The sequence below is a fragment of the Cervus canadensis genome, chromosome 6 (assembly GCF_019320065.1).
Source record: "Cervus canadensis isolate Bull #8, Minnesota chromosome 6, ASM1932006v1, whole genome shotgun sequence".
Lineage (NCBI taxonomy): Eukaryota > Metazoa > Chordata > Mammalia > Artiodactyla > Cervidae > Cervus > Cervus canadensis.
In genome coordinates, this window is record NC_057391.1 from 21,385,248 (window position 1) to 21,412,112 (window position 26,865).

At 44.0% G+C, this 26,865-nt stretch overlaps 1 long non-coding RNA gene, 1 pseudogene and 2 gene segments (V, D, J or C); 3 read left to right on the forward strand and 1 right to left on the reverse strand.

Moving 5' to 3' along the window:
- Nucleotides 1-26,276, reverse strand: LOC122443271. The gene is made up of 3 exons (XR_006269955.1): nucleotides 26,063-26,276; nucleotides 5,714-5,721; nucleotides 1-49 (listed from the first exon to the last, which is right to left on the reverse strand). It is a non-coding gene; the product is annotated as an uncharacterized LOC122443271 (long non-coding RNA).
- Nucleotides 3,893-4,490, forward strand: LOC122443245. The segment is given in 2 exon segments: nucleotides 3,893-4,019; nucleotides 4,152-4,490. Coding segments are annotated over 2 exon segments (435 nt in total).
- Nucleotides 16,848-17,598, forward strand: LOC122443236 (annotated as a pseudogene).
- The window catches only part of LOC122443235, a 24,727-nt gene continuing 21,252 nt past the window's right edge, over nucleotides 23,391-26,865 (forward strand). The window contains 1 exon segment of the V gene segment in view: nucleotides 23,391-23,773. Within this exon segment, the coding sequence occupies nucleotides 23,728-23,773 (46 nt within the window).

Sequence of the window (26,865 nt, forward strand, 5' to 3'; positions counted from 1 at the left end):
CCTCAGATATGCAGATGACACCACTCTGATGGCAGAAAGTGAAAAGAAACTAAAGAACATCTTGATGCAGGTGAAAGAGGAGAGTGAAAAAGCTGGATTAAAACTCAACATTAAAAAAAAAACTAAGATTACGGTATTCAATCCCATCATTTTATGGCAAATAGATGGGGAAAATGTGGAAACAGTGACAGATTTAATTTTCTTGGGCTTCAAGATCACTGCAAATGGCGACTGCAGCCATGAAATTAAAAGATGCTTGCTCCTTGGAAGAAAAGATATGACCAACCTAGACAGCATGTTAAAAAGCAGAGACATTACTTTATCAGCAAAGGTCCATGTAGTAAGAGCTATGGTTTTCCCAGTAATCATGAATGGATGTGAGAGTTGGACCCTAAAGAAGGCTGAGTGCCAAAGAATTGATGCTTTCTAGATGTGGTGTTGGAGAAGACTCTCAAGAGTCCCTTGGACAGCAAGGAGATCAAACCAGTCCATCCTAAAGGATATCAACCGTGAATGTTCATTGGAAGGACTGATGGGAAGCTGAAGTTCCAATATTTTGGCCACCTCATGTGAAGAACCAATTCACTAGAGAAGACCCTGATGCTGGGAAAGATTGAGGGCAAGAGGATAAGGAGGTGACAGAGGATAAGATGGTTGGATGGCATCACTGACTCAATGGACGTGAGTTTAGCAAACTCTGGGAGCTAGTGAAGGACAGGGAAGGACACATACCTGCAACATTTACAGAGTGAGCTGCTCTGATCCACAGGGCCCTTCAGAAGGAATATCTTGTCCGGAAGCTCTCCTCTTGGAACTTACTTAGGCAGCAGCATTTCTGGAGCAACAAGAAGGGATGGAAAATTCAAGGAAAGAGAGAATAAAGCTCCTGGCGTGCTGCAGTTCATGGGGTCGTAAAGAGTCAGACATGACCTAGGGACTCAACGACAACAAAAACAGGGAAAATTAATTCATCAATCAGTCATATTTCAGACACGTGGAAAGAGTGTTTATGGCACTTTTACAATGAGCTATCTTGGCAGCAGAGTGAGCTTTTTCACCTGCTCAGGAAACCAGAGAAAGTATCACCCACTCCCAAAGCAGGAACATCTCCACACTCCTCTGCTCATGAGCGGGATGCGGAGCCACTGTGGTCCCTGCTCTGCGTCTCTGATACAATCATGCCATCTGCAACTTTGAGGACTAGACTTTCTGGCAGGACAGTGGTGGGCACACAGGTGGGAAGAGATGGATGTTTTACTACTGGGCAGTCTGTGAGATGTGGCCAGAATACTGAATCATTGTCATTTCATAATTTATAGGCATGTGTGATTTGCTAAGTTTTGTCTGACTCTTTCCAACCCCATGGACTGTAGCCCACCAGGCTCCTCTGTCCTTGGAATTTTACAGGCAAGAATACTGGAGTGGGTTGCTATTCCCTTCTCCTGGGGATCTTTCTCACCCAGGGATCAAACCCTCATCTCCCCAATTGGCAGGCAGATTCTTTATCACTTAGCACCTGGGAAGCTCAATTTATAGACACAACTACTTAAATGCAGAGTTTAATAGTTATAGTAGTTTTATGGTCTTGGCAGATGTAGTCACCGTCGTCACTTAGGGTGGATCTGGACACCCACCTGAAGGTGAGCACTGCCTTCCTCCCTAACATCCTAGAGTCCTGCACACTGAGGGCTGGCCACCTGTGCCCTGGGGGTTCAGCATCTTAATAAACAGACCCAGAAATGGAGAGGGAAATGAAAGAGCAAAAATAAATCTTAACGGTGGGAAAATAAAAGTATTCTAGCTGATTTTATTTCCCTGGTAGTAACTGCTTCAGTTCTCTGCTTTCGGTCTGATCCCTCATTTCAAGTACTGGGGGCCAGGCTAGTGGGAGTACAGACAGGGCATAGGATTTTTTTTTTTTTTTTTTTGCTCACCTGCTCCTCAATCAACTGAATGCCATTTGAGGTAGGAAATGTTTTCCACATTGTAGACAACCCTGCAAATTTCCAGAATGAATGCTGGAGGGATTCCTGAAAATGCACAAGAGTTTAAGACAATCTAGGTGATCTGCTGAGCCAGAGAGTCCTGCCAGCATGATAGCTTCAACTCAAGATTCTAATTTTAGGGAGAGTGTTGGTTCAGTGACTGGGGCTCTGCACTCACATTGCTGGAGGCCCAGGTTCGATCCCTGGTCAGGGAACTAGATCCCACAAGCCTAAACTAAGACCTGTGCAGACAAAAGAACAAAACAAGCAAAAAGAACAGCTAAGCATCAGATGTGCATTAACAATGATCCCAGTTTTGGGAAGAACTAACAAAGTTCATTATAACTGGTGAGAAAATCTCAGTAGCTGAAAAAGGCACATTTGAAGAAGACTGTTCTTGAGTTCAGCTGACTTAGTCACAGCCGTTGTTACTGGACTGACAACATTGAGAGCCCGTGTAAGGCACCCTCACAGCTGTCTGCAGCCACGATGTCCCCAAGCCTTAAAATGGTTTATGTCATCAAAGAACAATGTTCTGACTTCTTACCATATTATAGTTAGACTTTGCATAAAGTAAACCCAATCCTAGAGAAAAGAACAAGCTATGAAATGACCGCATTAAATCTTCTGCTGGGTTCACTTCACTAGCACAAATAATTGCACAGGGAACTAGACAAACAGGCTGACAGACACTGAGCAAACAGTTCTTTCCATTGAGATTCCTGAATCCCTAATAAACAAACAGAAGACAGATAAATACCACACACATGCCTCTGGAATGAAGAGTGTCTGGCTAATATATTAAGGATCTAAACTTGACATTCTAAAAAAAATACTTAGTTGAATTAAAGCAAGAGTGTGACAAGAGGTAAAAAGATGTTTCAAGAACCAGATTACCTAAGTAAGGTCACCTGTGCCTCATGAGGCTAAAGCTGTGAGGTTGCTGTCATCCAGGATGGTCCAATTTCCCCCCACTCTACCCCCCAACCCCTGCCTTGCTCTTATTTCTCTCTCTTTCTTTTTTTGTCAACATTGCTCCCCTCTGGTACAGAGGTCCACAAGTTTTAGGTATCTCAGGATCTCCGTTTTCCTATTCTGTCTCAATCCCACAGTGAGACAGCTGCACTATTTGTGGTAAATCCCTCATGCACTGGTGCCTAGAAACTGCCTCCAGGAAGTAAGCTGGGCAATATTAGTGCTCATCTCATCTGTTTTCCTTATCTCTGTGCTATCTGATGTTCAAGGTCCAAAAATAGTTTTGTAGTTGGAAGATCAACTCTACCGTTATCAGTGAAAAAGAAGTCATGTATTTTATTTTTATTGTGTTTTACAAATCTGTCATTCCATGATAAATCAGGATAACGACGTTATCACTTAACTACACATTATTTGACACCTGCCTTAGATAAAAATTTCTCCACGGCATGTTGACAGAGTCAACATGAATATAACTACTTCAGAGAAATGACTTGGGGAGAGAAGGAAGCACTTTCTTTACAGAGGAATCCTTCTCTGACCCATGGAAATCGGAGACATATGTGAGGAAGAAACCTCTGACTGTTCCATCTAGAAATTGTAACTGGGGTTTCTTGTGAAGCTAGAGATACCTGTACCATGCAAAAAATTATGGAAGTAATAATAGAATATTTCCCTAAGCACGCTTATGTTTAGGACTCTCTTCTTAGGGTCCTGTCCCATTCTCCTGTATGTAATCCCACAAGCTGTTATCAGGAGGAATAGGTCAGACTCCACTGTGGTGCAATTCTCACTATCACCACGAGAGGGAGGGGCTTCCTTCAGATGCGGTTCCTAGTTGTGTTCAGGAGCTGGTTTCACTTGCCTGTTTTATAGCCACAAGACAGAATATTGCCGCTGTGCAGTAAGGGGCTCTCAGTTTCTGAGTGAGGAGCTTCTGTAACATCCAGATGGAGATTAGATTCGTTAGACTGGTGTATTCCAGGGAACAACGACCGTTTTCTTTTGCCAGCATGCGTTCTGCCACTCACTCAGTTCTTCTGATCATCTTAATATTCAGTAAGTAGCATTTTATTCTAAATGTTAATGATTTTTCACTTTCCTATAACTATAGGTAAGTTTTATTTTTCTTCTCTGACTGAAAACTCTCCTCCTGTACATTTCTACTATAACGAAGTGATTCTCTTGTAGAAGGGACCAATGGTGACTCAGTGACCCAGACAGAAGGCCCAGTGACTGTCTCAGAGGGGGCTCTCATGACTCTGAACTGCACTTACCAGACTGCTGGTTCGGCTCCCTATCTTTTCTGGTATGTCCAACATCTCAACAAACCTCCTCAACTCCTCCTGAAGGGCTCAACAGCAGACAAGAAGGTAGAGCATGAAGGTTTTCAGGCCACTCTTGTGAAGAGGGACAGCTCCTTCCACCTGCAGAAACGGGCAGTGCAAGCATCAGACTCGGCTGTGTACTACTGTGCTCTGAGGGACACAGTGATGGAGGGCTGCAGGGGGAGCTGAGCACAAACCCAGATGCAGATGGGGTTCTGGCTGTGGGCAGACCCAGAAGGGGGTGTTGTTTCTCTCTTCAGTGTGCTATGCTAGAGGTCTTGTCAAAGCTCTTCCAGGTCTGCTCCTCAGAGCCAATTGGACCTAGGAATTCTTGGGTTGCCCTACAGAGAGGAATCTGGGGGCAGGACAGTTCAAAAAGGAACCTAAGAGCTTTTCTTCAGAAATGCCTGTTTTTAGCCCATCCAAAATCCCCCAGATGGCATAGAATCCCTTGAAGTGACATTAGCTCTTCAATGACAATTCAGAAATATCATGAAATATTTTACAATGTGTTAATGAAAATTCCAAGGCACATTGTTAATGGATGACTGTGTGATCTGAAAGCTAGTCTCTGGTTTTTAAAATTCAGGCCAAGATTGTGTATCCTGCTGAGTTTCACCTGCAGACACTCCATCTTCAGTGACTGGAGCTTTATTCTCTCTTTCCTTGACTTTTCCATCCCTTCTGGTTGCTCCAGAAATGCTGCTGCCTAAGTAAGTTCCAGGAGGAGAGCTTCCTGAAAAGATATTCCTTCTGTCAATGGTCCTGTGGTTGAGAGCAGCCCTCTCTGCAAATATTGCAGGTGTTGTGTGTATTGTTTGTATTCAAACTGGGTACAGGATATTCTCTTTGCTAATAACCTCATCTCAGGGAAATGAATGCCAAAGAATGTTCAACTTACCATACAATTGCACTCATTTCACATGCTAGCAAGATTATGCCCAAAATCCTTGAAGGTATGCTTCAGCAGTACATGAATGAAGAACTTCAGATGTACAAGCTGAGTTTAGAAAAGGCAGAGGAACCAGAGATCAAATTACCAACAGCCACTGGATTACAGAAAAAAGCAAGGGAATTAAAAAAAGGCTACTTCTGCTTCATTGACTACGCTAAATCCTTTGACAGTGTGGATCATGACAAACTGTGGAAAATTCTTAAAGAGATGGGGATACCCAAGAAACCTGTATGCAGGACAAGAAGCAACAGTTAGTACTGCACATGGAACAATGGACTGCTTCAAATTTGGCAAAGGAGTACTTCAAGGCTATATAATGTCAGCCTGCTTATTTAACTTATATGCAGAGTACAGCATGCCAAATGCTGGGCTGGATGATTCACAAGCTGGAATCAAGATTGCCAGGAGAAATATCGACAACCTCATATATGCAGATGATACCACTCTAATGGCAGAAAGCAAAGAGAAACTAAAGAGCCTTTTGATGAGGGTGAAAGAGGAGAGCGAAAAAACTGGAGTAAAACTCAACATTCAAAAAACTGAGATTATGACATCTGGTCCCATCACTTGATGGCAAATAGATGGGGAAAAAGTGGAAACAATGACAGATTTTACTTTCTTGGCCTCCAAAGTCACTGCAGATGGTGACTGCATTCATAAAATTAAAAGACTCTTGATCTTTGGAAGAAAAGATATGACAAACCTAGACAGTGTATTAAAAAGCAGAGACATTACTTTGCCAACAAAGGTCCCTATAGTCAGAGCTATGGTTTACCCAGTAATCATGTATGGATGTGAAAGTTGGACCATAAAGAAGGCTGAGCGCTGAAGAATTGATGCTTTTGAACGGTGGTTTTGGAGAAGATTCTTCAGAGTCTCTTGGACTGCAAGGTGGTCAAAGCAGTCAATCCTAAAGGATATCAACCCTGAACCTTCCTTGGAAAGACTGATGCTGAAGCTGAAGTTCCAATATTTTGGCCACCTGATGTGAAGAACCGATTCACTGGAGAAGACCCTGATGCTGGTAAAGATTGAGGGCAAGAGGATAAGGAGATGACAGAGGATAAGATGGTTGGATGGCATCACTGACTCAATGGACAGGAGTTTGAGCAAATTCTGGGAGCTAGTGAAGGACAGGGAAGCCTGACGTGCTGCAGTTCCTGGGGTTGTAAAGAGTCAGACATGACCTAGGGACTGAACAACAGCAAAAGCAGGGGAAATTAATTCATCAGTCAGTCATCCTTCAGATACATGGGGGAAGTATTTATGTTCTCTTAGTAGGCTATCTTGCAGAGGAGTGGGCTTTTCACCTGCTCAGGAGACTAGGAGAAATTACCACCCACTCAGCGAGCAGGAGCATCTCCACACTCCTCTGCTCATGAGCGGGATGCGGAGCCACTCTGGTCCCTGCTCTGTGTCCCTGCTACAGTCGTGCCCATTGCACAGAGTCCCCTCATCTTCTCAGGCTGAACTCCTGTCTGCAACTTCCGGGAGCAGACTTTCTGGAAGGACAGTGGTGGGCACAGCAGGTGGGCAGAGATGGATGTTTTACTGCTGGGCAGTCTGTGAGGTGTGGCCAGGACACTGAATCCTTGTCATTTCATAATTTACAGGCCTGTGTGTACTGTGTCTGGTGCTCAGTTGCTAAGTGGCATCTGACTCTCTACCATCCTGTGGACTGTAGCTGCCAGGCTCCCCTGTCCATGGAATTTTCCAGGCAAGAGTACTGGAGTGGGTTGCTATTTTCTCCTCCAGGGGATCTTCCTGACCCAGGGATGGAACTCTCATCTCCTCAATTGGCAGGCAGATTCTTTACTGCTGAGCTACTGGGGAAACCCAATTTATAGACACAACTACTCAAATGCAGAGTTTAATAGTTATAGTAGTTTTATGGTCTTGGCAGATGCACTCACCATCGTCACTTAGGGTGGGTCTGGACACCCACCTGAAGGTGAGCACTGCCTTCCTCCCTGACATCCTAGAGTCCTGCTCACTGGGGGCTGGCCGCCTGTGCCCTGGGGGCTCAACATCTTAATAAAGAGGCCTAGAAATGGAGAGGGAGATGAAAGAACAAAAATAAATCTTAATGGTGGGGAAAAATGTATTCTAGCAAGTTTAATTTCCCTGGTGGTAACTGCATCAGCTCTCTATTCCAGTCTGTTCCCTCACTTCATGTACTGGGGTCAAGGCTAGTGGGAGTACAGGGCATAGGATTTTTTTTTTTTTTTTTGCTTACCTGCTTCTCAATCAACTGAAAGCAATTTGAGATAGGAATTGTATCTGATTTTGGTTTCCACATTGCAGACAACCCTGTAAATTTCCAAAATGAATGCTGGAAGCTAGGGATTCCTGAAAATGCTCAAGAGTTTAAGACAATCTAGGTGATCTGCTGAGCCAGAGTCCTGCCAGCATGATAACTTCAACTCAAGATTCTCATTTTAGGTGGAGGGTTGGTTCAGTGAGTAGGACTCTGTACTCACATTGCTGGAAGCCCAGGTTCAATCCCTGGTCAGGGAACTGGATCCCACAAGCCTAAACTAAGACCTGGCGCAGACAAAAAACAAACAAAAAGAACAACTCGGCAAACAGTTGTGCATTAAAAATGATCCCAGTTTTGGTAAGAACTAACAAAATTCATTTTAACTGGTGAGAAAATCTCTGGAGAGATTTGAATAAGCCTGTTCTCGAGTTCCGGAAAAGACAGTGGCTCCCCACTCCAGTGTTCTTGCCTGGAAAATCCCATGGACAGAGGAGACTGGTGGGCTGCAGTCCATGGGGTCGCTAAGAGTCGGACACGATTGAGTGACTTCACTTTCACTTTTCACTTTCATGCATTGGAGAAGGAAATGGCAACCCACTCCAGTGTTCTTGCCTGGAGAATCCCAGGGACGGGGAGCCTGGTGGGTTGCGGTCTATGGGGTCACACAGAGTCGGACACAACTGAGGCGACTTAGCAGCAGCAGCAGCAGCAGCAGTTCTTGAGTTCAACTGACTTAGTCAGAACCATTGTTCCTGGACTGACAGCACTGCCCTGAGAGCCTGTGTAAGGCGACCTCACAGCTGTCTGCAGCCACAGCGTTTCCATGCCTCAACATGGTTTATGTCAGCAAAGAACAATGTTTTGACTTCTTACCATAATATAGTCAGACTTGGCATAAAATAAACCCTATCCTAGAGGAAAGAACAAGCTATGAAATGATCCCATTAAATCTTCTGCTGGGTTCACTTCACTAGCATAAATAATTGCACAGGGAACTAGACAAACAGGCTGACAGACAGTGAGCAAACAGTTCTTTCCATTGAGATTCCTGAATCCCTAATAAATAAACAGAAGACAGATAAATACCACACACATGCCTCTGGAATGAAGAGTGCCTGGCTAATATATTAAGCGTCTAAACTTGACATTCTAAAAAAAAATACTTAGTTGAATTAAAACAACTATGTGACAAGAGGTAAATGATAGTGTGTTGGTCCTTTAATGGACTGGAACCTGGTGGTCCGGAGTCGATGATAAGAAAGTAAGAGAGAGAAAGAGGCTGATATCCCTGGTTTATGCGGAAAGCCAATAAAGTTCTGTTCCTAGAGCCTGTGCTGCTGCACATTGGCATCAGGCGCCTCTCGAGTGGGTGAAGAACCAGTGCGCCTACCTGAGAAGGTCTTAGAAGCCTGGGCAAAAGAGTAAGCTCAGCGGGCCTCCGCACTCCAAGGAATTAGCCTGAAAGAGAGAGAGAAGGAAAGAAAGAAAGAAAGACACGGGGACCCAAGCTCTGATGGAGCAAAGGTGTTTTAATCAACATGGTGTGGGCATATATACTGTCTTACAAGATATTTATTCTCAGCAATGATAAAGATTAAAATTCCAGACTTACAAAACATAAGGCGATCCCTATTAAAGAGAGAGTTGTAAACAATCATGTTTTACCGTATGGTTCATAAGAAGGAAGAGGGTACTTATCACCATCTTGAGAAACTAATGAAGGAAATGCCTGGATTCCTCAGCCCCAGGAAAGGTGTGCCTCTCCTCTTAATTCCTGAATATTCAGGAATTAATAAAGACCAGAGGATTCCTGACAGATCCAAAACAGCACATAGGAAGCCTCCTGTTAAATGCTTCCTGACAATAGTGATTGTATTTCAAGAACCAAGGTACCTAGTTAAGGTCACCTGTCCTTCATGAGACTAAAGGTGTAAGGTTGCTGTCATCCAGGACGGTCCAAATCCACCCCCACTCTACCCCCCAACCCTCCCTTGCCCTTATCTCTCTCTCTCTCTCTCTCTTTTTTGTTAACATTCCTCCTCTCTGGTACAGAGGTCCACAAGTTTTAGGTATCTCAGGATCTCTGTTCTCCTATTCTGTCTCAATCCCACAGTGAGACAGCTGCACTACTTTTGGTAAATCCCTCATGCACTGGTGCCTAGAAACTGCCTCCATGAAGAAAGCTGGGCAATGTTAGCTCATCTCACCTGTTTTCCTTATCTCTGTGCTACCTGATGTTCAAAGTCCAAAAATAGTTTTCTACTTGGAAGATCAACTCTACCGTTATCAGTGAAAAAGAAGTCACATATTTTACTTTTATTATGTTTTACAAATCTGTCATTCCATGCTAAATCAAGATAATAACCTTATCATTTAACTACACATTATTTGACACCTGCCTTAGATAAAATTTTCTCCACGGCATGTTGACAGAGTCAACATGAATATAACTACTTCAGAGAAATGACTTGGGGAGAGGAGGAAGCACTTTCCATACAGAAGGACCCTTCTCTGACCCATGGAAATCGGAGACATATGAGAGGAAGAAACCTCTGACTATTCCATCTAGAAATTGTAACTGGGCTTTCTTGCGAAGCTAGAGATAGCTGTGCCATGAAAAAAAAATATGGAAGTAATAATAGAATATTTCCCTAAGCACGCTTATGCTTAGGACTCTCTTCTTAGAGTCCTGTCCCATTCTCCTGTATGTAATCCCACAAGCTGTTATCAGGAGGAATAGGTCAGACTCGACTGTGGTGCAATTCTCACGATCACCACCGGAGGGGGGGGCTTCCTTCAGATGCGGTTCCTCGTTGTGTTCAGGAGCCGGTTTCACTTGCCTACTTTGTAGCCACAATCAGAATATTGCCACTGTGCAGAAAGGGGCTCTCAGTTTCTGAGTGAGGAGCTTCTGTAACATCCAGATGGAGACTAGATTCGTTAGACTGGTGTATTCCAGGGAACAAGGACCGTTTTCTTTTGCGAACATGCATTCTGTCACTCAGTTCTTCTGATCATCTTAGTATTCAGTAAGTAATATTTTATCCTAAATGTTAATGATTTTTCACTTTCTATATAGTGAAGTAGTAAAGTAGTAGTAGTGAAAGTCACTCAGTCGTGTCCGACTCTTGTGACCCCATGGACTGTAGCCCACCAGGCTCCCCCGTCCCTGGGATTCTCCAGGCAAGAACACTGGAGTGGGTTGCCATTTCCTTCTCCAATGTGTGAAAGTGAAAAGTGAAAGTGAAGTCCCTCAGTCGTGTCCGACTCTTAGAGACCCCATGGACCACAGCCTACCAGGCTCGTCCATCCATGGGATTTTCCAGGCAAGAGTACTGGAGAAGGGTGCCATTGCCTTCTCTAATAACTGTAGGTAAGTTTTATTTCTTCTCTGGCCGAAAACTCTCCTCCTGTACTTTTCTATCATAACAATGTGATTTTCTTGTAGGAGGGACCAATGTGACTCAGTGAACCAGACAGAAGGCCCAGTGACTGTCTCAGAGGGGGCTCTCATGACCTGAACTGCACTTACTGGACCACATATTCGAATCACTATCTTTTCTGGTATGTCCAGCATCTCAACAAAGCTCCTCAAATCCTTCTGAGGGGCTTCACAGCAGACAAGAAGGTAGAGCATGAAGGTTTTCAGGCCACTCTTGTTAAGAAGGACAGCTCCTTCCACCTGCAGAAACGGGCTGTGCAAGCATCAGACTCGGCTGTGTACCACTGTGCTGTGAGTGACACAGTGATGGAGGGCGGCAGGGGGAGCTGAGCGCAAACCAAGATGCAGATGGGGCTCCGGCTGTGGGCAGACCCGGAAGGGGGTGATGTTTCTCTCTCCAGTGTGCTATGTTAGAGGTCTTGTCAAAGCTCTTCCAGGTCTGCTCCTCAAAGCCAATTGGACCTAGGAATTCTTGGTTTGCCCTACAGAGGAATCTGGGGGCAGGACAGTTCAAAAAGGAACCTAAGAGCTTTTCTCCAGAAATGCCTGTTTTCAGCCCATCCACATGCCCCCATATGGCATAGAATCCCTTAAAGTGACATTAACACTTCAACGACAATTCAGATTATATATGCTGAAATATTTCACAATGTGTTAATGAAAATTCCAAGGCACATTGTTGATGGATGACTGTGAGATGGAAGCTAGTTTCTGGTTTTTAAAATTCAGGCCAAGATTGTGTATCCTGCTGAGTTTCATCTGCAGACACTCCATCTTCAGTGACTGGAACTTTATTCTCTCTTTCCTTGACTTTTCCATCCCTTCTAGTTGCTCCAGAAATGCTGCTACCTAAGTAAGTTCCAGGAGAGTTTCTGACAAGATATTCCTTCTGTCAAGGGCCCTGTGGATCAGAGCAGCCCACTCTGTAAATATTGCAGGTGTTGTGTGTATTGTTTGTATTCAAACTGGGTACAGGATATTCTCTTTGCTAATAACCTCATCTCAGGGAAATGAATGCCAAAGAATGTTCAAGTTACCATACAATTGCACTCATTTCACATGCTGCAAGATTATGTTAAAATTCTTCAAGCTATGCTTCAGCAGTACATGAACCAAGAATTTCAGATGTAGAAGCTGGGTTAAAAAAGGCAGAGGAACCAGAGCAGATCCAGTATCTGCTGGATCATAGAAAAAGCAAGGGAATTTAAAAAAAAAATCTACTTCTACTTCATTAACTACACTAAGGCCTTTGACTGTGTGAATCACAACAAACTGTGGAAAATTCTTAAAGAGATGGGGATACCCAAGAAACCTGTATGCAGGACAAGAAGCAACAGTTAGTACTGCACATGGAACAATGGACTGTTCAAAATTGGGAAAGGAGTACATCAAGGCTATATATTGTTACCCTGCTTATTTAACGGATATACAGAGTACATCAGGTGAAATGCACGGCTGGATGACTCAAAAGCTGGAATCAAGATTTCCAGAAGAAATATCAACAACCTCAGATATGCAGATGACACCACTCTAATAGCAGAAAGTGAAAACAAACTAAAGAATGTCTTGATGCAGGTGAAAGAGGAGAGTGAAAAAGCTGGATTAAAACTCAACATTTAAAAAAACTAAGATTATGGCATCCAGTCCCATCATTTTATGGCAAATAGATGGGGAAAATGTGGAAACAGTGACAGATTTAATTTTCTTGGGCTTCAAAATCACTGCAAATGGCGACTGCAGCCATGAAATTAAAAGATGCTTGCTCCTTGGAAGAGAAGCTATAACCAACCTAGACAGCATGTTAAAAAGTAGAGACATTACTTTACTGGCAAATGTCCATATAGTCAGAGCTATGGTTTTCCCAGTAATCATGAATGGATGTGAGAGTTGGACCCTAAAGAAGGCTGAGTGCCAAAGAATTGATGCTTTCTAGATGTGGTGTTGGAGAAGACTCTCAAGAGTCCCTTGGACAGCAAGGAGATCAAACCAGTCCATCCTAAAGGATATCAACCCTGAATATTCATTGGAAGGACTGATGCTGAAGCTGAAGTTCCAATATTTTGGCCACCTGATGTGAAGAATCGATTCACTGGAGAAGTCCCTGATGCTGGGAAAGATTGAGGGCAAGAGGATAAGGAGGTGACAGAGGAAAAGATGGGTGGATGGCATCACTGACTCAATAGACATGAGTTTAGCAAACTCTGGGAGATAGTAAAGGACAGGAAAGGACACACAACACCTGCAATATTTACAGAGTGAGCTGCTCTGATCCACAGGGCCCTTCAGAAGGAATAGCTCTCTCTGGGAACTTACTTAGGTAGCAGCATTTCTGGAGCAACCAGAAGGGATGGAAAAGTCAAGGAACGAGAGAATAAAGCTCCTGGCGTGCTGCAGTTCATGGGGTCGTAAAGAGTCAGACATGACCTAGGGACTGAATGGCAACAAAAACAGGGAAAATTAATTCATCAATCAGTCATATTTCAGACACGTGGAAAGAGTGTTTATGCACTCTTGCAATGAGCTATCTTGGCAGCAGAGTGAGCTTTTTCACCTGCTCAAGAAACTGGGAGCAAGTATCACCCACTCCCAGAGCAGGAACATCTCCACACTCCTCTGCTCATGAGCGGGATGCAGAGCCACTGTGGTCCCTGCTCTGTGTCTCTGATACAATCATGCCGTCTGCAACTTCGAGGACCAGACTTTCTGGAAGGACAGTGGTGGGCACAGCAGGTGGGAAGAGATGGATGTTTTCCTGCTGGGCAGTCTGTGAGATGTGGCCAGAATACTGAATCATTGTCATTTCATAATTTATAGGCATGTATGAGTTGCTAAGTGGCATCTGACTCTTTGGGACCTTGTGGACTGTAGCCCACCAGGCTCCTCTGTCCATGGAATTTTCCAGGCAAGAATAATGGAGTGGGTTGCTATTCTCTTCTCCAGGGGATATTTCTGACCCAAGGATCGAACCTGCATCTCCTTAATTGGCAGGCAGATTCTGTATCACTTAGCACCTGGAAGCTCAATTTATAGACACAACTACTTAAATGCAGAGTGTAATAGTTACAGTAGTTTTATGGTCTTGGCAGATGTACTCACCATCGTCACATAGGGTGGGTCTGGACACCCACCTGAAGGTAAGCACTGCCTTCCTCCCTGACATCCTAGAGTCCCGCACACTGGGTGCTTGCTGGGACCACCCGGCAAAGAGAACAAGTCAAGGTCGCAACAGCACGGAAGCCTGAGAAAAAGGAACTGAAAGTAAAGAATGGGGTCGAGAGGGCTGAATGCTCATGAGGCAAGTCAGCGATTTTATTGAGTAAAACAGCTACCTTTATACTAGTACAAGCATAAAACATAGTTCATAAAAATGCCATCTGGTGTTTGTCACATCAATACAATTCTTTGTCTTAAGTGATTACAGAAGCTTACATCTTGTTTTTGGCATTCCAAGATAAACTACTAAGTGAAGGTCACTACTATGTTTTTCTCAAGGAAGAACAAAGGAGACCCGGCAAATGTTTTACTACTTTATCATGGGGTGGCGGGACAGGGAATGGCCTCTTTCAAGGCTTTCCCAGGACCTTTTTGGGCTTTGAGCAGGTCGGCTCCCCGCAGGGGCTGGCCCCCTGTGCCCTGGGGGTTCAACATCTCAATAAAGAGGCCTAGAAATGGAGAGGGAGATGAAAGAACAAAAATAAATCTTAATGGTGGGAAAATAAAGGTATTCTAGCAGGTTTTATTTCCCTGGTAGTAACTGCTTCAGTTCTCTGCTTTCGGTCTGATGCCTCATTTCAAGTACTGGGGTCCACGTAGTGGGAGTACAGTACAGACAGGGCATAGGATTTTTTTTTTTTTTTTTTTACTCACCTGCTCCTCAATCACCTGAAAACAATTTGACGTAGGAAATGTGTCTCATTTTTGTTTCCACGTTATAGACAACCCTGTAAATGTTCAGAATGAATGCTGGAGGGATTCCTGAAAATGCACAAGAGTTTAAGAGAATCTAGGTGATCTGCTGAGCCAGAGAGTCCTACCACACGATAACTTCAACTCAAGATTCTAATTTTAGGGAAAGCGTTGGTTCAGTGGCTGGGACTCTGCACTCACATTGCTGGAGGCCCAGGTTCGATCCCTGGTCAGGGAACTAGATCCCACAAGCCTAAACTAAGACCTGTGCAGACAGAAGAACAAAACAAGCAAAAAGAACAGCTCAGCATCAGACGTGCATTAAAAATGATCCCAGTTTTGGGAAGAACTAACAAAGTTCATTTTAACTTGGGAGAAAATCTCAGTAGTGAAAAAGGCACATTTGAAGAAGACTGTTCTTGAGTTCAGCTGACTTAGTCACAGCCGTTGTTACTGGACTGACAACATTGAGAGCCCGTGTAAGGCACCCTCACAGCTGTCTGCAGCCACGATGTCCCCAAGCCTTAAAATGGTTTATGTCACCAAAGAACAATGTTCTGACTTCTTACCATATTATAGCTAGACTTTGCATAAAGTAAACCCAATCCTAGAGAAAAGAACAAGCTATGAAATGACCGCATTAAATCTTCTGCTGGGTTCACTTCACTAGCACAAATAATTGCACAGGGAACTAGACAAACAGGCTGACAGACACTGAGCAAACAGTTCTTTCCATTGAGATTCCTGAATCCCTAATAAACAAACAGAAGACAGATAAATACCACACACATGCCTCTGGAATGAAGAGTGTCTGGCTAATATATTAAGGATCTAAACTTGACATTCTAAAAAAAATACTTAGTTGAATTAAAGCAAGAATGTGACAAGAGGTAAAAAGATGTTTCAAGAACCAGGTTACCGAAGTAAGGTCACCTGTGCCTCATGAGGCTAAAGGTGTAAGTTTGATGTCATCCAGGATGGTCCAACTCCTCCTGACTCTCCCCCCCAACCCCTGGCTTGCACTTATTTCTCTCTCTTTCTCTCTTTTTTGTCAACATTCCTCCCCTCTGGTACAGAGGTCCACAAGTTTTAGGTATCTCAGGATCTCCATTCTCCTATTCTGTCTCAATCCCACAGTGAGACAGCTGCACTATTTTGGGCTTTTGGTAAATCCTTCATGCACTGGTACCTAGAAACTGCCTCCATGAAGTAAGCTGGGCAATGTTTGTGGTCATCTCATCTCTTTTCCTTATCTCTGTGCTACCTAATGTTCAAGGTCCAAAAATAGTTTTGTAGTTGGAAGATCAACTCTACCGTTATCAGTGAAAAAGAAGTCATGTATTTTATTTTTATTGTGTTTTACAAATCTGTCATTCCATGCTAAATTAAGATAATAACCTTATCATTTAACTACCCATTATTTGACACCTGCCTTAAAAAAAAAATTTCTCCACGGCATGTTGACAGAGTCAACATGAATATAACTACTTCAGAGAAATGACTTGGGGAGAGGAGGAAGCACTTTCCATACAGAGGGATCCTTCTCTGACCCATGGGAATCAGGAGACAGACGCGAGGAAGAAACCTCTGACTATTCCATCTAGAAACAGTAAGTGGGGTTTCTTGTGAAGCTAAAGATACCTGTGCCATGCAAAAAATTATGGAAGTAATAATAGAATATTTCCCTAAGCACGCTTATGCTTAGGACTCTCTTCTTAGGGTCCTATGCAATTATCCTGTGTGTAATCCCACAAGCTGTTATCAGGAGGAATAGGTCAGACTCCACTGTGGTGCAATTCTCACGATCACCACCAGAGGGCGGGGCTTCCTTCAGATGCGGTTCCTCGTTGTGTTCAGGAGCTGGTTTCACTTGCCTACTTTACAGCCACAAGACAAAATATTGCTGCTGTGCAGAAAGGGGCTCTCAGTTTCTGAGTGAGGAGCTTCTGGAACATCCGGATGGAGACTAGGTTCGTTAGACTGGTGTATACCAGGGAACAAGGACCGTTTTCTTTTGCGAACATGCATTCTGTCACTCACTCAGTTCTTCTGATCATCTTAATATTCAGTAAGTAACATTTTATTCTAAAACTTAATGATTTTTCACTTTCCTATAACTGTAGGTAAGTTTTGTTTTTCTTCTCTGACTGAAAACTCCTCTCCTGTACATTTCTATCATAACAAAGTGATTCTCTTGTAGGAGGGACCAATGGTGACTCAGTGAACCAGACAGAAGGCCCAGTGACTGTCTCAGAGGGGGCTCTCATGACCCTGAACTGCACTTACCAGACTGTTGATTTGGCTCCCTATCTTTTCTGGTATGTCCAGCATCTCAACAAAGCTCCTCAACTCCTCCTGAAGGGCTTCACAGCAGACAAGAAGGTAGAGCATGAAGGTTTTCAGGCCACTCTTGTGAAGAGGGACAGCTCCTTCCACCTGCAGAAACAGGCATTGCAAGCATCAGACTCGGCTGTGTACTACTGTGCTCTGAGTGACACAGTGATGGAGGGCTGCAGGGGGAGCTGAGCGCAAACCGAGATGCAGATGGGGCTCCGGCTGTGGGCAGACCCGGAAGGGGGTGCTGTTTCTCTCTCCAGTGTGCTATGTTAGAGGTCTTGTCAAAGCTCTTCCAGGTCTGCTCCTCAAAGCCAATTGGACCTAGGAATTCTTGGTTTGCCCTACAGAGAGGAATCTTGTGCAGGAAAGTTCAAAAAGGAACCTAAGCGCTTTTCTCCAGAAATGCCTGTTTTCAGCCCATCCACATGCCCCCAGATGGCATAGAATCCCTTAAAGTGACATTAACTCTTCGATAACAATTCAGAAATATGCTGAAATATTTTACAATGTGTTAATGAAAATTCCAAGGCACATTGTTGATGGATGACTGTGCAACCTGGAAGCTAGTCTCTGGTTTTTAAAATTCAGGCCAAGATTGTGTATCCTGCTGAGCTTCACCTGCAGACACTCCATCTTCAGTGACTGGAACTTTATTCTCTCTTTCCTTAATTTTCCATCCCTTCTGGTTGCTCCAGAAATGCTGCTGCCTAAGTAAGTTCCAGGAGGAGAGCTTCCTGAAAAGATATTCCTTCTGTCAAGGGCCCTGTGGATCAGAGCAGCCCACTCTGTAAATATTGCAGGTGTTGTGTGTATTGTTTGTATTCAAACCGGGTACAGGATATTCTCTTTGCTAATAACCTCATCTCAGGGCAATGAATGCCAAAGAATGTTCAAATTACCATACAGTTGCACTCATTTCACATATTAGCAAGATTATGCTCAAAATCCTTCAAGCTATGCTTCAGCAGTACATGAACCAAGAACTTCAGATGTACAAGCTGAGTTTAGAAAAGGCAGAGGAACCAGAGATCAAATTACCGACAGACACTGGATCACAGGAAAAAGCAAGTGAATTTAAAAAAAGTCTACTTCTGCTTCATTGACTATGCTAAATCCTTTGACTGTGTGGATCACAACAAACTGTGGAAAATTCTTAAAGAGATGGGAATACCCAAGAAACCTATATGCAGGACAAGAAGCAACAGTTAGCACTGCACATGGAACAACGGACTGGTTCAAATTTGGAAAAGGAGTATGTCAAGGCTATATATTGTCAGCCTGTTTATTTAACTTATATGTGGAGTACATTAGGTGAAATGCAGGGCTGGATAACTTACAAGCTGGAATCAAGATTGCCAGGAGAAATATCAACAACCTTAGATATGGAGATGATACCACTCTAATGGCAGAAAGCAAAGAGAAGCTAAAGAGCCTCTTGATGAGGGTGAAAGAGGAGAGTGAAAAAACTGGAGTAAAACTCAGCATTCAAAAATGTGAGATTATTGCATCTGGTCCCATCACTTCATGGCAAATAGATGGGGAAAAAGTGGAAACAATGATACATTATATTTTCTTGGGCTCCAAAGTCACTGCAGATGGTGACTGCATTCATAAAATTAAAAGACTCTTGATCTTTGGAAGAAAAGATATGACAAACCTGGACAGTGTATTGAAAGACAGAAACATTACTTTGCTGACAAAGTTCCCTATAGTCAGAGCTATGATTTACCCAGTAATCATGGATGGATGTGAAAGTTGGACCATAAAGAAGGCTGAGTGCTGAAGAATTGATGCTTTTTAGCTGTGGTTTTGGATAAGAATCTTGAGAGTCTCTTGGACTGCAAGGTGATTAAAGCAGTCAATCCTAAAGGATATCAACCCTGAACGTTCCTTGGAAGGACTGATGCTGAAGCTGAAGTTCCAATATTTTGGCCACCTGGTGTGAAGAACTGATTCACTGGAGAAGACCCTGATGCTGGGAAAGATTGAGTGCAAGAGGATAAGGAGATGACAGAGGATAAGATGGTTGGATGGCATCACTGACTCAATGGACAGGAGTTTGAGCAAATTCTGGGAGCTAGTGAAGGACAGGGAAGCCTGATGTGCTGCAGTTCCTGGGGTCGTAAAGAGTCAGACATGGCCTAGGGACTGAACAACAGCACAAGCAGGGGAAATCGATCCATCAGTCAGTCATACTTCAGACACGTGGGGGATGTCTTTATGTTCTCTTACAATAGGCTATCTTGACAGTGGAGTGGGCTTTTCACCTGCTCAGGAGACTAGGAGAAATTACCACCCACGCAGCGAGCAGGAGCATCTCCACCCTCCTCGGCTTCTGAGCGGAATGCGGAGCCACTCTGGTCCCCGCTCTGTGTCCCTGCTACAATCGAGCCCATTGCACAGAGAGCCACTCATCTTCTCAGGCTGAACTCCTGTCTGCAACTTCTGGGAGCAGACTTTCTGGAGGACAGTGGTGGGCACAGCAGGTGGGCAGAGATGGATGTTTTACTGCTGGGCAGTCTGTGAGGTGTGGCCAGGACACTGAATCCTTGTCATTTCATAATTTACAGGCCTGTGTGTATTGTGTCTGGTGCTCAGTTGCTAAGTGGCGTCTGACACTTTGCAATCCAGTGGACTGTAGCTGCCAGGCTCCCCTGTCCATGGAATTTTCCAGGCAAGAATACTGGAGTGGGTTGCTATTTTCTCCTCCAGGGGATCTTCCTGATCCAGGGATCGAACTCTCATCTCCTCAATTGGCAGACAGATTCTTTACTGCTGAGCTACTGGGGAAACCCAATTTATAGACACAACTACTCAAATGCAGAGTTTAATAGTTATAGTAGTTTTATGGTCTTGGCAAATGCACTCACCGTCATCACTTAGGGTGGGTCTGGACACCTGCCTGAAGGTGAGCACTGCCTTCCTCCCTAACATCCTAGAGGCCTGCACACTGGGTGCTGGCCACCTGTGCCCTGAGGGTTCAGCATCTTAATAAACAGGCCTAGAAATGGAGAGGGAGATGAAGGAACAAAAATAAATCTTAACGGTGCGGAAATAAAAGTATTCTAGCAGGTTTAATTTCCCTGGTGGTAACTGCATCAGCTCTCTACTTCCAGTCTGATCCCTCATTTCATGTATTGGGGTCTAGCCTAATGGGAGTACAGACAGGACATAGAATTTTTTTTTTTTTTTTTTTTTGCTTACAGGCTTCTCAATCAACTGAAAGCAATTTGAGATAGGAATTGGATCTGATTTTGGTTTCCACATTGCAGACAACCCTGTAAATTTCCAGAATGAATGCTGGAAGCTAGGGATTCCTGAAAATGCACAAGAGTTTAAGACAATCTAGGTGATCTGCTGAGCCAGAGTCCTGCCAGCATGATAACTTCAACTCAAGATTCTAATTTTAGCTGGAGGGTTGGCTCAGTGAGTAGGACTCTGCACTCACATTGCTGGAGGCCCAGGTTCGATCCCTAATCAGGGAACTGGATCCCACAAGCCTAAACTAAGACCTGGCGCAGACAAAAAACAAACAAAAAGAACAACTCGGCAAACAGTTGTGCATTAAAAATGATCCCAGTTTTGGTAAGAACTAACAAAATTCATTTTAACTGGTGAGAAAATCTCTGGAGAGATTTGAATAAGCCTGTTCTTGAGTTCCGGAGAAGGCACTGGCTCCACACTCCAGTACTCTTGCCTGGAAAATCCCACAGACGGAGGAGCCTGGTGGGCTGCCGTCTATGGGGTCACATAGAGTCGGACACGACTGCAACGACTTAGCAGCAGCAGCAGCAGCAGCAGTTCTTAAGTTCAACTGACTTAGTCACAACCATTGTTCCTGGATTGACAGCACTGCCCTGAGAGCCCGTGTAAGGCGACCTCACAGCTGTCTGCAGCCACAGCGTTTCCATGCCTCAACATGGTTTATGTCAGCAAAGAACAATATTTTGACTTCTTACCATAATATAGTCAGACTTTGCATAAAATAAACCCTATCCTAGAGGAAAGAACAAGCTATGAAATGACCGCATTAAATCTTCTGCTGGATTCATTTCACTAGCACAAATAATTGCGAAGGGAACTAGACAAACAGGCTGACAGACAGTGAGCAAACAGTTCTTTCCATTGAGATTCCTGAATCCCTAATAAATAAACAGAAGACAGATAAATACCACACACATGCCTCTGGAATGAAGAGTGCCTGGCTAATATATTAAGCATCTAAACTTGACATTTAAAAAATAAACTGCTTAGTTGGATTAAAGCAAGAATGTGGCAAGAGGTAAAAAGCTGTTTCAGGAACCAGGTTTCCTAAGTAAGGTCACCCGTCCCTCATGAGGTTAAAGGTGTGAGGTGGCTGTCATCCGAGTAGGGTACAGGCCCCAAAGGGGGCCACTTCTGGGAGGTTTACCAAGCTCATTGGGTTTTCTCTCTTTACTTACAGATCAGTATTCAGTCCAAGATTCACAGTGACTCCTCCCCCCACCTCTTTAGGCTCATCTCTCTCCCTCTCTCTCTTTTGCCCACGTCCCTCCTCTCTGGTACACTGGTCCACCAATTTCTAGGTTCCTTAGGATCCCCAAAATATTATTCCATTTCACAGTGAGACAGTTGGGCCATTTTTGTTAAATCCCTCATGCACTGGTGCCTAGAAGCTGCCTCCATGAAGAAATCTGGGTGATGTCCTGGCTCATCTCATCTGTTTTTGTTATCTCTGTGCTACCTGATGTCCAAGATCCACAACTTCTCTCATATATTTTGTCCAGTTTTCTAGTTGGAAGGTCAACTCTACCTTTATCAGTAAAAAGAAGTAACAGCAATTTATTTTTTAATTTTACAAATATGACATTTATGATGGATAGGAGTAATAACCTGCTCATTCAACCACACATTAGATCAAAACTGCCTTAAATGATCAGGTGGCTCAGATATGGAAAGAATCCACCTGCAATGAGGGAGATGCAGGAGACTCTGTCTCATTCCCTGTGTTGGGAAGATCCCCTAGAGGAGAGCATGGCAAGCCACTCTAGTATTCCTGCCTGAAAAATCCCATGGACAGAGGAGCCTGGCAGGCTGTGGTCTCTAGAGCCACAAAGAGTCAGACACGACTGAGTGACTGAGCCCAGCACAGGGCACAGGGATCATTCATTCACCTGATCGTTCAGCCACACATTGTTTGAGACCTGATTTAGATAATGTTTCCAACATTATGTAACATTCCAACATTCCAGCAGCATGTTGGCTGTGTCTTGGGGATGAATAGAGCTAATTCAGGTGAAGGTCTTGGGGAGAGGAGGGAGCACTTTCCATGCAGACAGGTCCTGTTCCGACCCATGGGAATCATGGAGACATATGTAAAGAAGAAACCTTCCGACTATCCCTCCTAAAAATTGTTAACTGGCATTCTTTGCAAAGCTAGTGACATCATACCACACAGAAAATAATGGATGTAATAATGGAACATTTCCCAAAGCAGGTTTGGGTTTAGGGCTCTCCTCTTAGAGTCCTGTTCCATTCTCCTGTGTGTACCCCACAAACTCTCATCAGGAGGACTAGGTCAGGAGTAGGTCAGGATGAGGAGAGTGAAAAAGCTGGCTTTAAACTAAGCATTCAAAAACTAAGATCACGGCATCCAGTCCCATCACTTCATGGCAAATAGATGGGGAAACAATGGAAACAGTGACAGACTTTATTTTCTAGGGCTCCAAAATCACTGTGAATGGTGACTGCAGACATGAAATTAAAAGACACTTGCTCCTTGGAAGAAAAGCTATGACCAACCTAGACAGCATATTAAAAAGCAGAGACGTTACTTTGCTGACAAAGGTCCATATAGTCAAACCTATTGTTTTTCCTGTAGTCATGTATGGATGTGAGACTTGGACCAAAAAAGAAAGCTGAGAGCCGAAGAATTGATGCTTTTGAAATATGGTGTTCAAAAGAGAACCCCTTGGCTCTTGAGAGCCCCTTGGACTGCAAGGAGATCAAACCAGTCAGTCCTAAAAGAAATCAGTTCTGAATATTCACTGGAAGGACTGATGCTGAAGCTGAAGCTCCAATACTTTGGTCACCTGATGCGAAGAGCCGACTCATTAGAAAAGACCCTGATGCTGGGAAAGATTGAAGGCAGGAGGAGAAAGGGACGACAGAAGATGAGATGGTTAGATGGCATCACTGACTCAATGGACATGGGTCTGAGCAAGCTCCGGGAGCTGGTGTTGGACAGGGAAGCCTGGCCTGCTGCTGTCCATGGGGTTGCAAAGAGTTGGACACGACTGAGCTGCTGAACTGAACTGAGGTCAGACATGACTGTGGTGTAATCTTTAAGATCACCACCAGAGGGCGGGGCTTCCTTCAAATGCGATTCCTTTTTGTATTCAGGAGCTGGTTTGACTAGCCTACTCTGTAGCCACAAGACAGATGACTGCTGCTGTGCAGAAAGGGGTCCCCATTTTCTGAGTGAGGAGCTTCTGGAACATCCAGCTGAAGACTAACTTTGCTAGATTTGATGTTTCTAGGGAACAAGGACTGTCGCCAGAATGTTTTCTGCCCCTCACTCAGTTCTGGTCATCTTCTTAATACTTGGTAAGTAGCGTTTTATCCTAAAATGATTTTTCATCTTCCTATGATAACAGGTCAGTTTTATTTTTCTTCTCTGGCTGAAAACTCTCCTCCTGTACATTCCTACTATAATGAAGTGATTCTCTTGTAGGAGGGACCAATGGTGACTCAGTGAACCAGACAGAAGGCCCAGTGACTGTCTTAGAGGGGGCTCTCATGACCCTGAACTGCACTTACCAGGCCTCATATTCAGATCCCTATCTTTTCTGGTATGTCCAGCATCACAACAAAGCTCCTCAACTCCTCCTGAAGGGCCTAACAGCAGACAAGATGGTAGAGCATGAAGGTTTTCAGGCCACTCTTGTGAAGAAGGACAGCTCCTTCCACCTGCAGAAACAGGCAGCGCAAGCATCAGACTCGGCTGTGTACTACTGTGCTCTGAGTGACACAGTGATGGAGGGCTGCAGGGGGAGCTGAGCACAAACCCAGATGCAGATGGGGCTCCGGCTATGGGCAGACCCAGATGGGGGTAATGTTTCTCTCTCAGAGGTGCTGTCAAAGCACTTCCAGCTCTGATACTCTGAGCCAAGGACCTTGGAATTCTTGGGTTGCCCGACAGAGGAATCTGGGGCAGGACAGTGTAAAGAGGAACCTAAGAGCTTTTCTCCAGAAATGCCTGTTTTCAGCCCATCCACATGCCCCCATATGGCATAGAATCCCTTAAAGTGACATTAACTCTTCAATGACAATTCAGATTATATATGCTGAAAATTTTTACAATGTGTTTTGAAAATTCCAGGGCTCACTGTTGATGGATGACTGTGTGATCAGGAAGCTAGTCTCTGGTTTTTAAAATTCAGGCCAAGATTGTGTATCCTGCTGAGTTTCACCTGCAGACACTCCATCTTCAGTGACTGGAGCTTCATTCTCTCTTTCCTTGACTTTTCCATCCCTTCTGGTTGCTCCAGAAATGCTGCTACCTAAGTAAATTCCAAGAGGGGAGTTTCTGACAAGGTATTACTTTTGTCAAGGGCCCTGTTGATCAGAGCAGCCCACTCTGTAAATATTGCAGGTGCTGTGTGTATTGTTTGTATTCATACTGGCTGCAGGATATTCTCTTTGTTAATAACCTCATCTCAGGGAAATGAATGCCAAAGAATGTTCAAATTACCATACAATTGCACTCATTTCACATGCTAGCATGATTATGCTCAAAATCCTTCAAGCTAAGCCTCAGCAGTACATGAACCAAGAATTTCGGATGTAGAAGCTGGGTTTAGAAAAGGCAGAGGAACCAGAGCAGATCCAATATCTGCTGGATCACAGCAAAAGCAAGGGAATTAAAAAAAAAAAATCTACTTCTGCTTCATTGACAACGCTAAAGCCTTTGACTGTGTGGATCACAACAAACTGTGGAAAGTTCTTACAAAGATGGGGATACCCAAGAAACCTGTATGCAGGACAAGAAGCAACAGTTAGTACTGCACATGGAACAATGGACTGGTTCAAAGTTGGGAAAGGAGTACATCAAGGTTATATATTGTCACCCTGCTTATTTAACTTATATGTGGAGTACATCAGGTGAAATGCAAGGCTGGATGACTCAAAAGCTGGAATCAAGATTGCCAGGAGAAATATCAACAACCTCAGATATGCAGATGACACCACTCTGATTGTTATAGCCGTGGTTTCCAGGAAACAAACTCACTCAGAAGGACAATGCAGATAATGGAGTACAGTTTATTACACCAGCGGGTCCAAGGCAGAGTCTCCTCCTAGCCAAGGACCCCGACCAGCATTTGTGAAAATCTTTTATACCCCATGTGTACGTGTCCAAACCCAGTACCCCAATTCCCTTGAGACTTACATAAAGAAAGGTAGGGTAAATACAACTACAATAACCCCATCATTCACGTGTTATGTGTTCAAACAGTCAATAATCAATAAGCCTGCAGTTACATTCCAAACAGTTAATAATCAATAAGCTTGTGGTCACGTTCCAACCAGTTAATAATCGATAAGCCTGTGATTACATCCTGATAGATACGGAAAATGTTTATGACCTGTCCGGAGACAGGGGTGATTACAGTATGTTTCCTCTTAGGCAACGAGTAACCTGGATTGATCTTCAAGATTCCCCTGTCCGGAGGGGCTCTTATCCTTCCATTGTTGTTCCCATAGGCACTAAGCAGAGAGTTCAGAGTCCACTGGAGAGGCAGCCGAGCACGATCAGCACAGATAGGCCTGAGATGGAGTCCTGGCTCTATGAATTCCTTCTTCATGATGGCAGAAAGTGAAAAGAAAATAAAGAACATCTTGATGCAGGTGAAAGAGGAGAGTGAAAAAGCTGGATTAAAACTCAACATTAAAAAAAACTAAGATTACGGCATCCAACCCCATTATTTTAAGGCAAATAGATGGGGAAAATGTGGAAACAGTGACAGATTTAATTTTCTTGGTCTTCAAAATCACTGCAAATGGTGACTGTAGCCATGAAATTAAAAGATGCTTGTTCCTTGTAAGAAAAGCTATGATCAACCTAGACAGCATGTTAAAAAGCAGAGACATTACTTTACCAGCAAAGGTCCATATAGTCAGAGCTATGGTTTTCCCAGTAATCATGAATGGATGTGTGCCGGGAGCCATTATGGGACATCCCACCCATGACAAGGTCATGAGGAGAAGACCTGAAACGCAAGGCTGTTCAGGCTACAAGGGACCCTCCAGGTTGACCCCGGCCTCTACCCCACCCTGTAGCCTCCCCCTCTTGCTGTTGTCCTTGTTCGTCTTGTTGCCGATCTTTGCGTTGCCTGCCGAGAGCTCTCCTGCTCCTCTTTCACTAAATAAAGACCAACATAGAACCCTAATGAATAAATCTCCTGGACGCGGGTTCCCTACGAAGGGGCCAGGAATGAAGGAAGTGTTTCAAGTAAAAACCCTTCTGCTGGTACTCTGGCTTGTTTGGCAAATGCGTACTAATGCACATGGCTGCTCACAACACCTTAATCATAAACAGCATAAAGAACCTGATCACAAAAGGCCCTAATGGTCACAGAGCCCTTCAGGGGGTGAGGAGGCCCTATTAGAGAACACAAAAATATTATTCTAAATGTGGT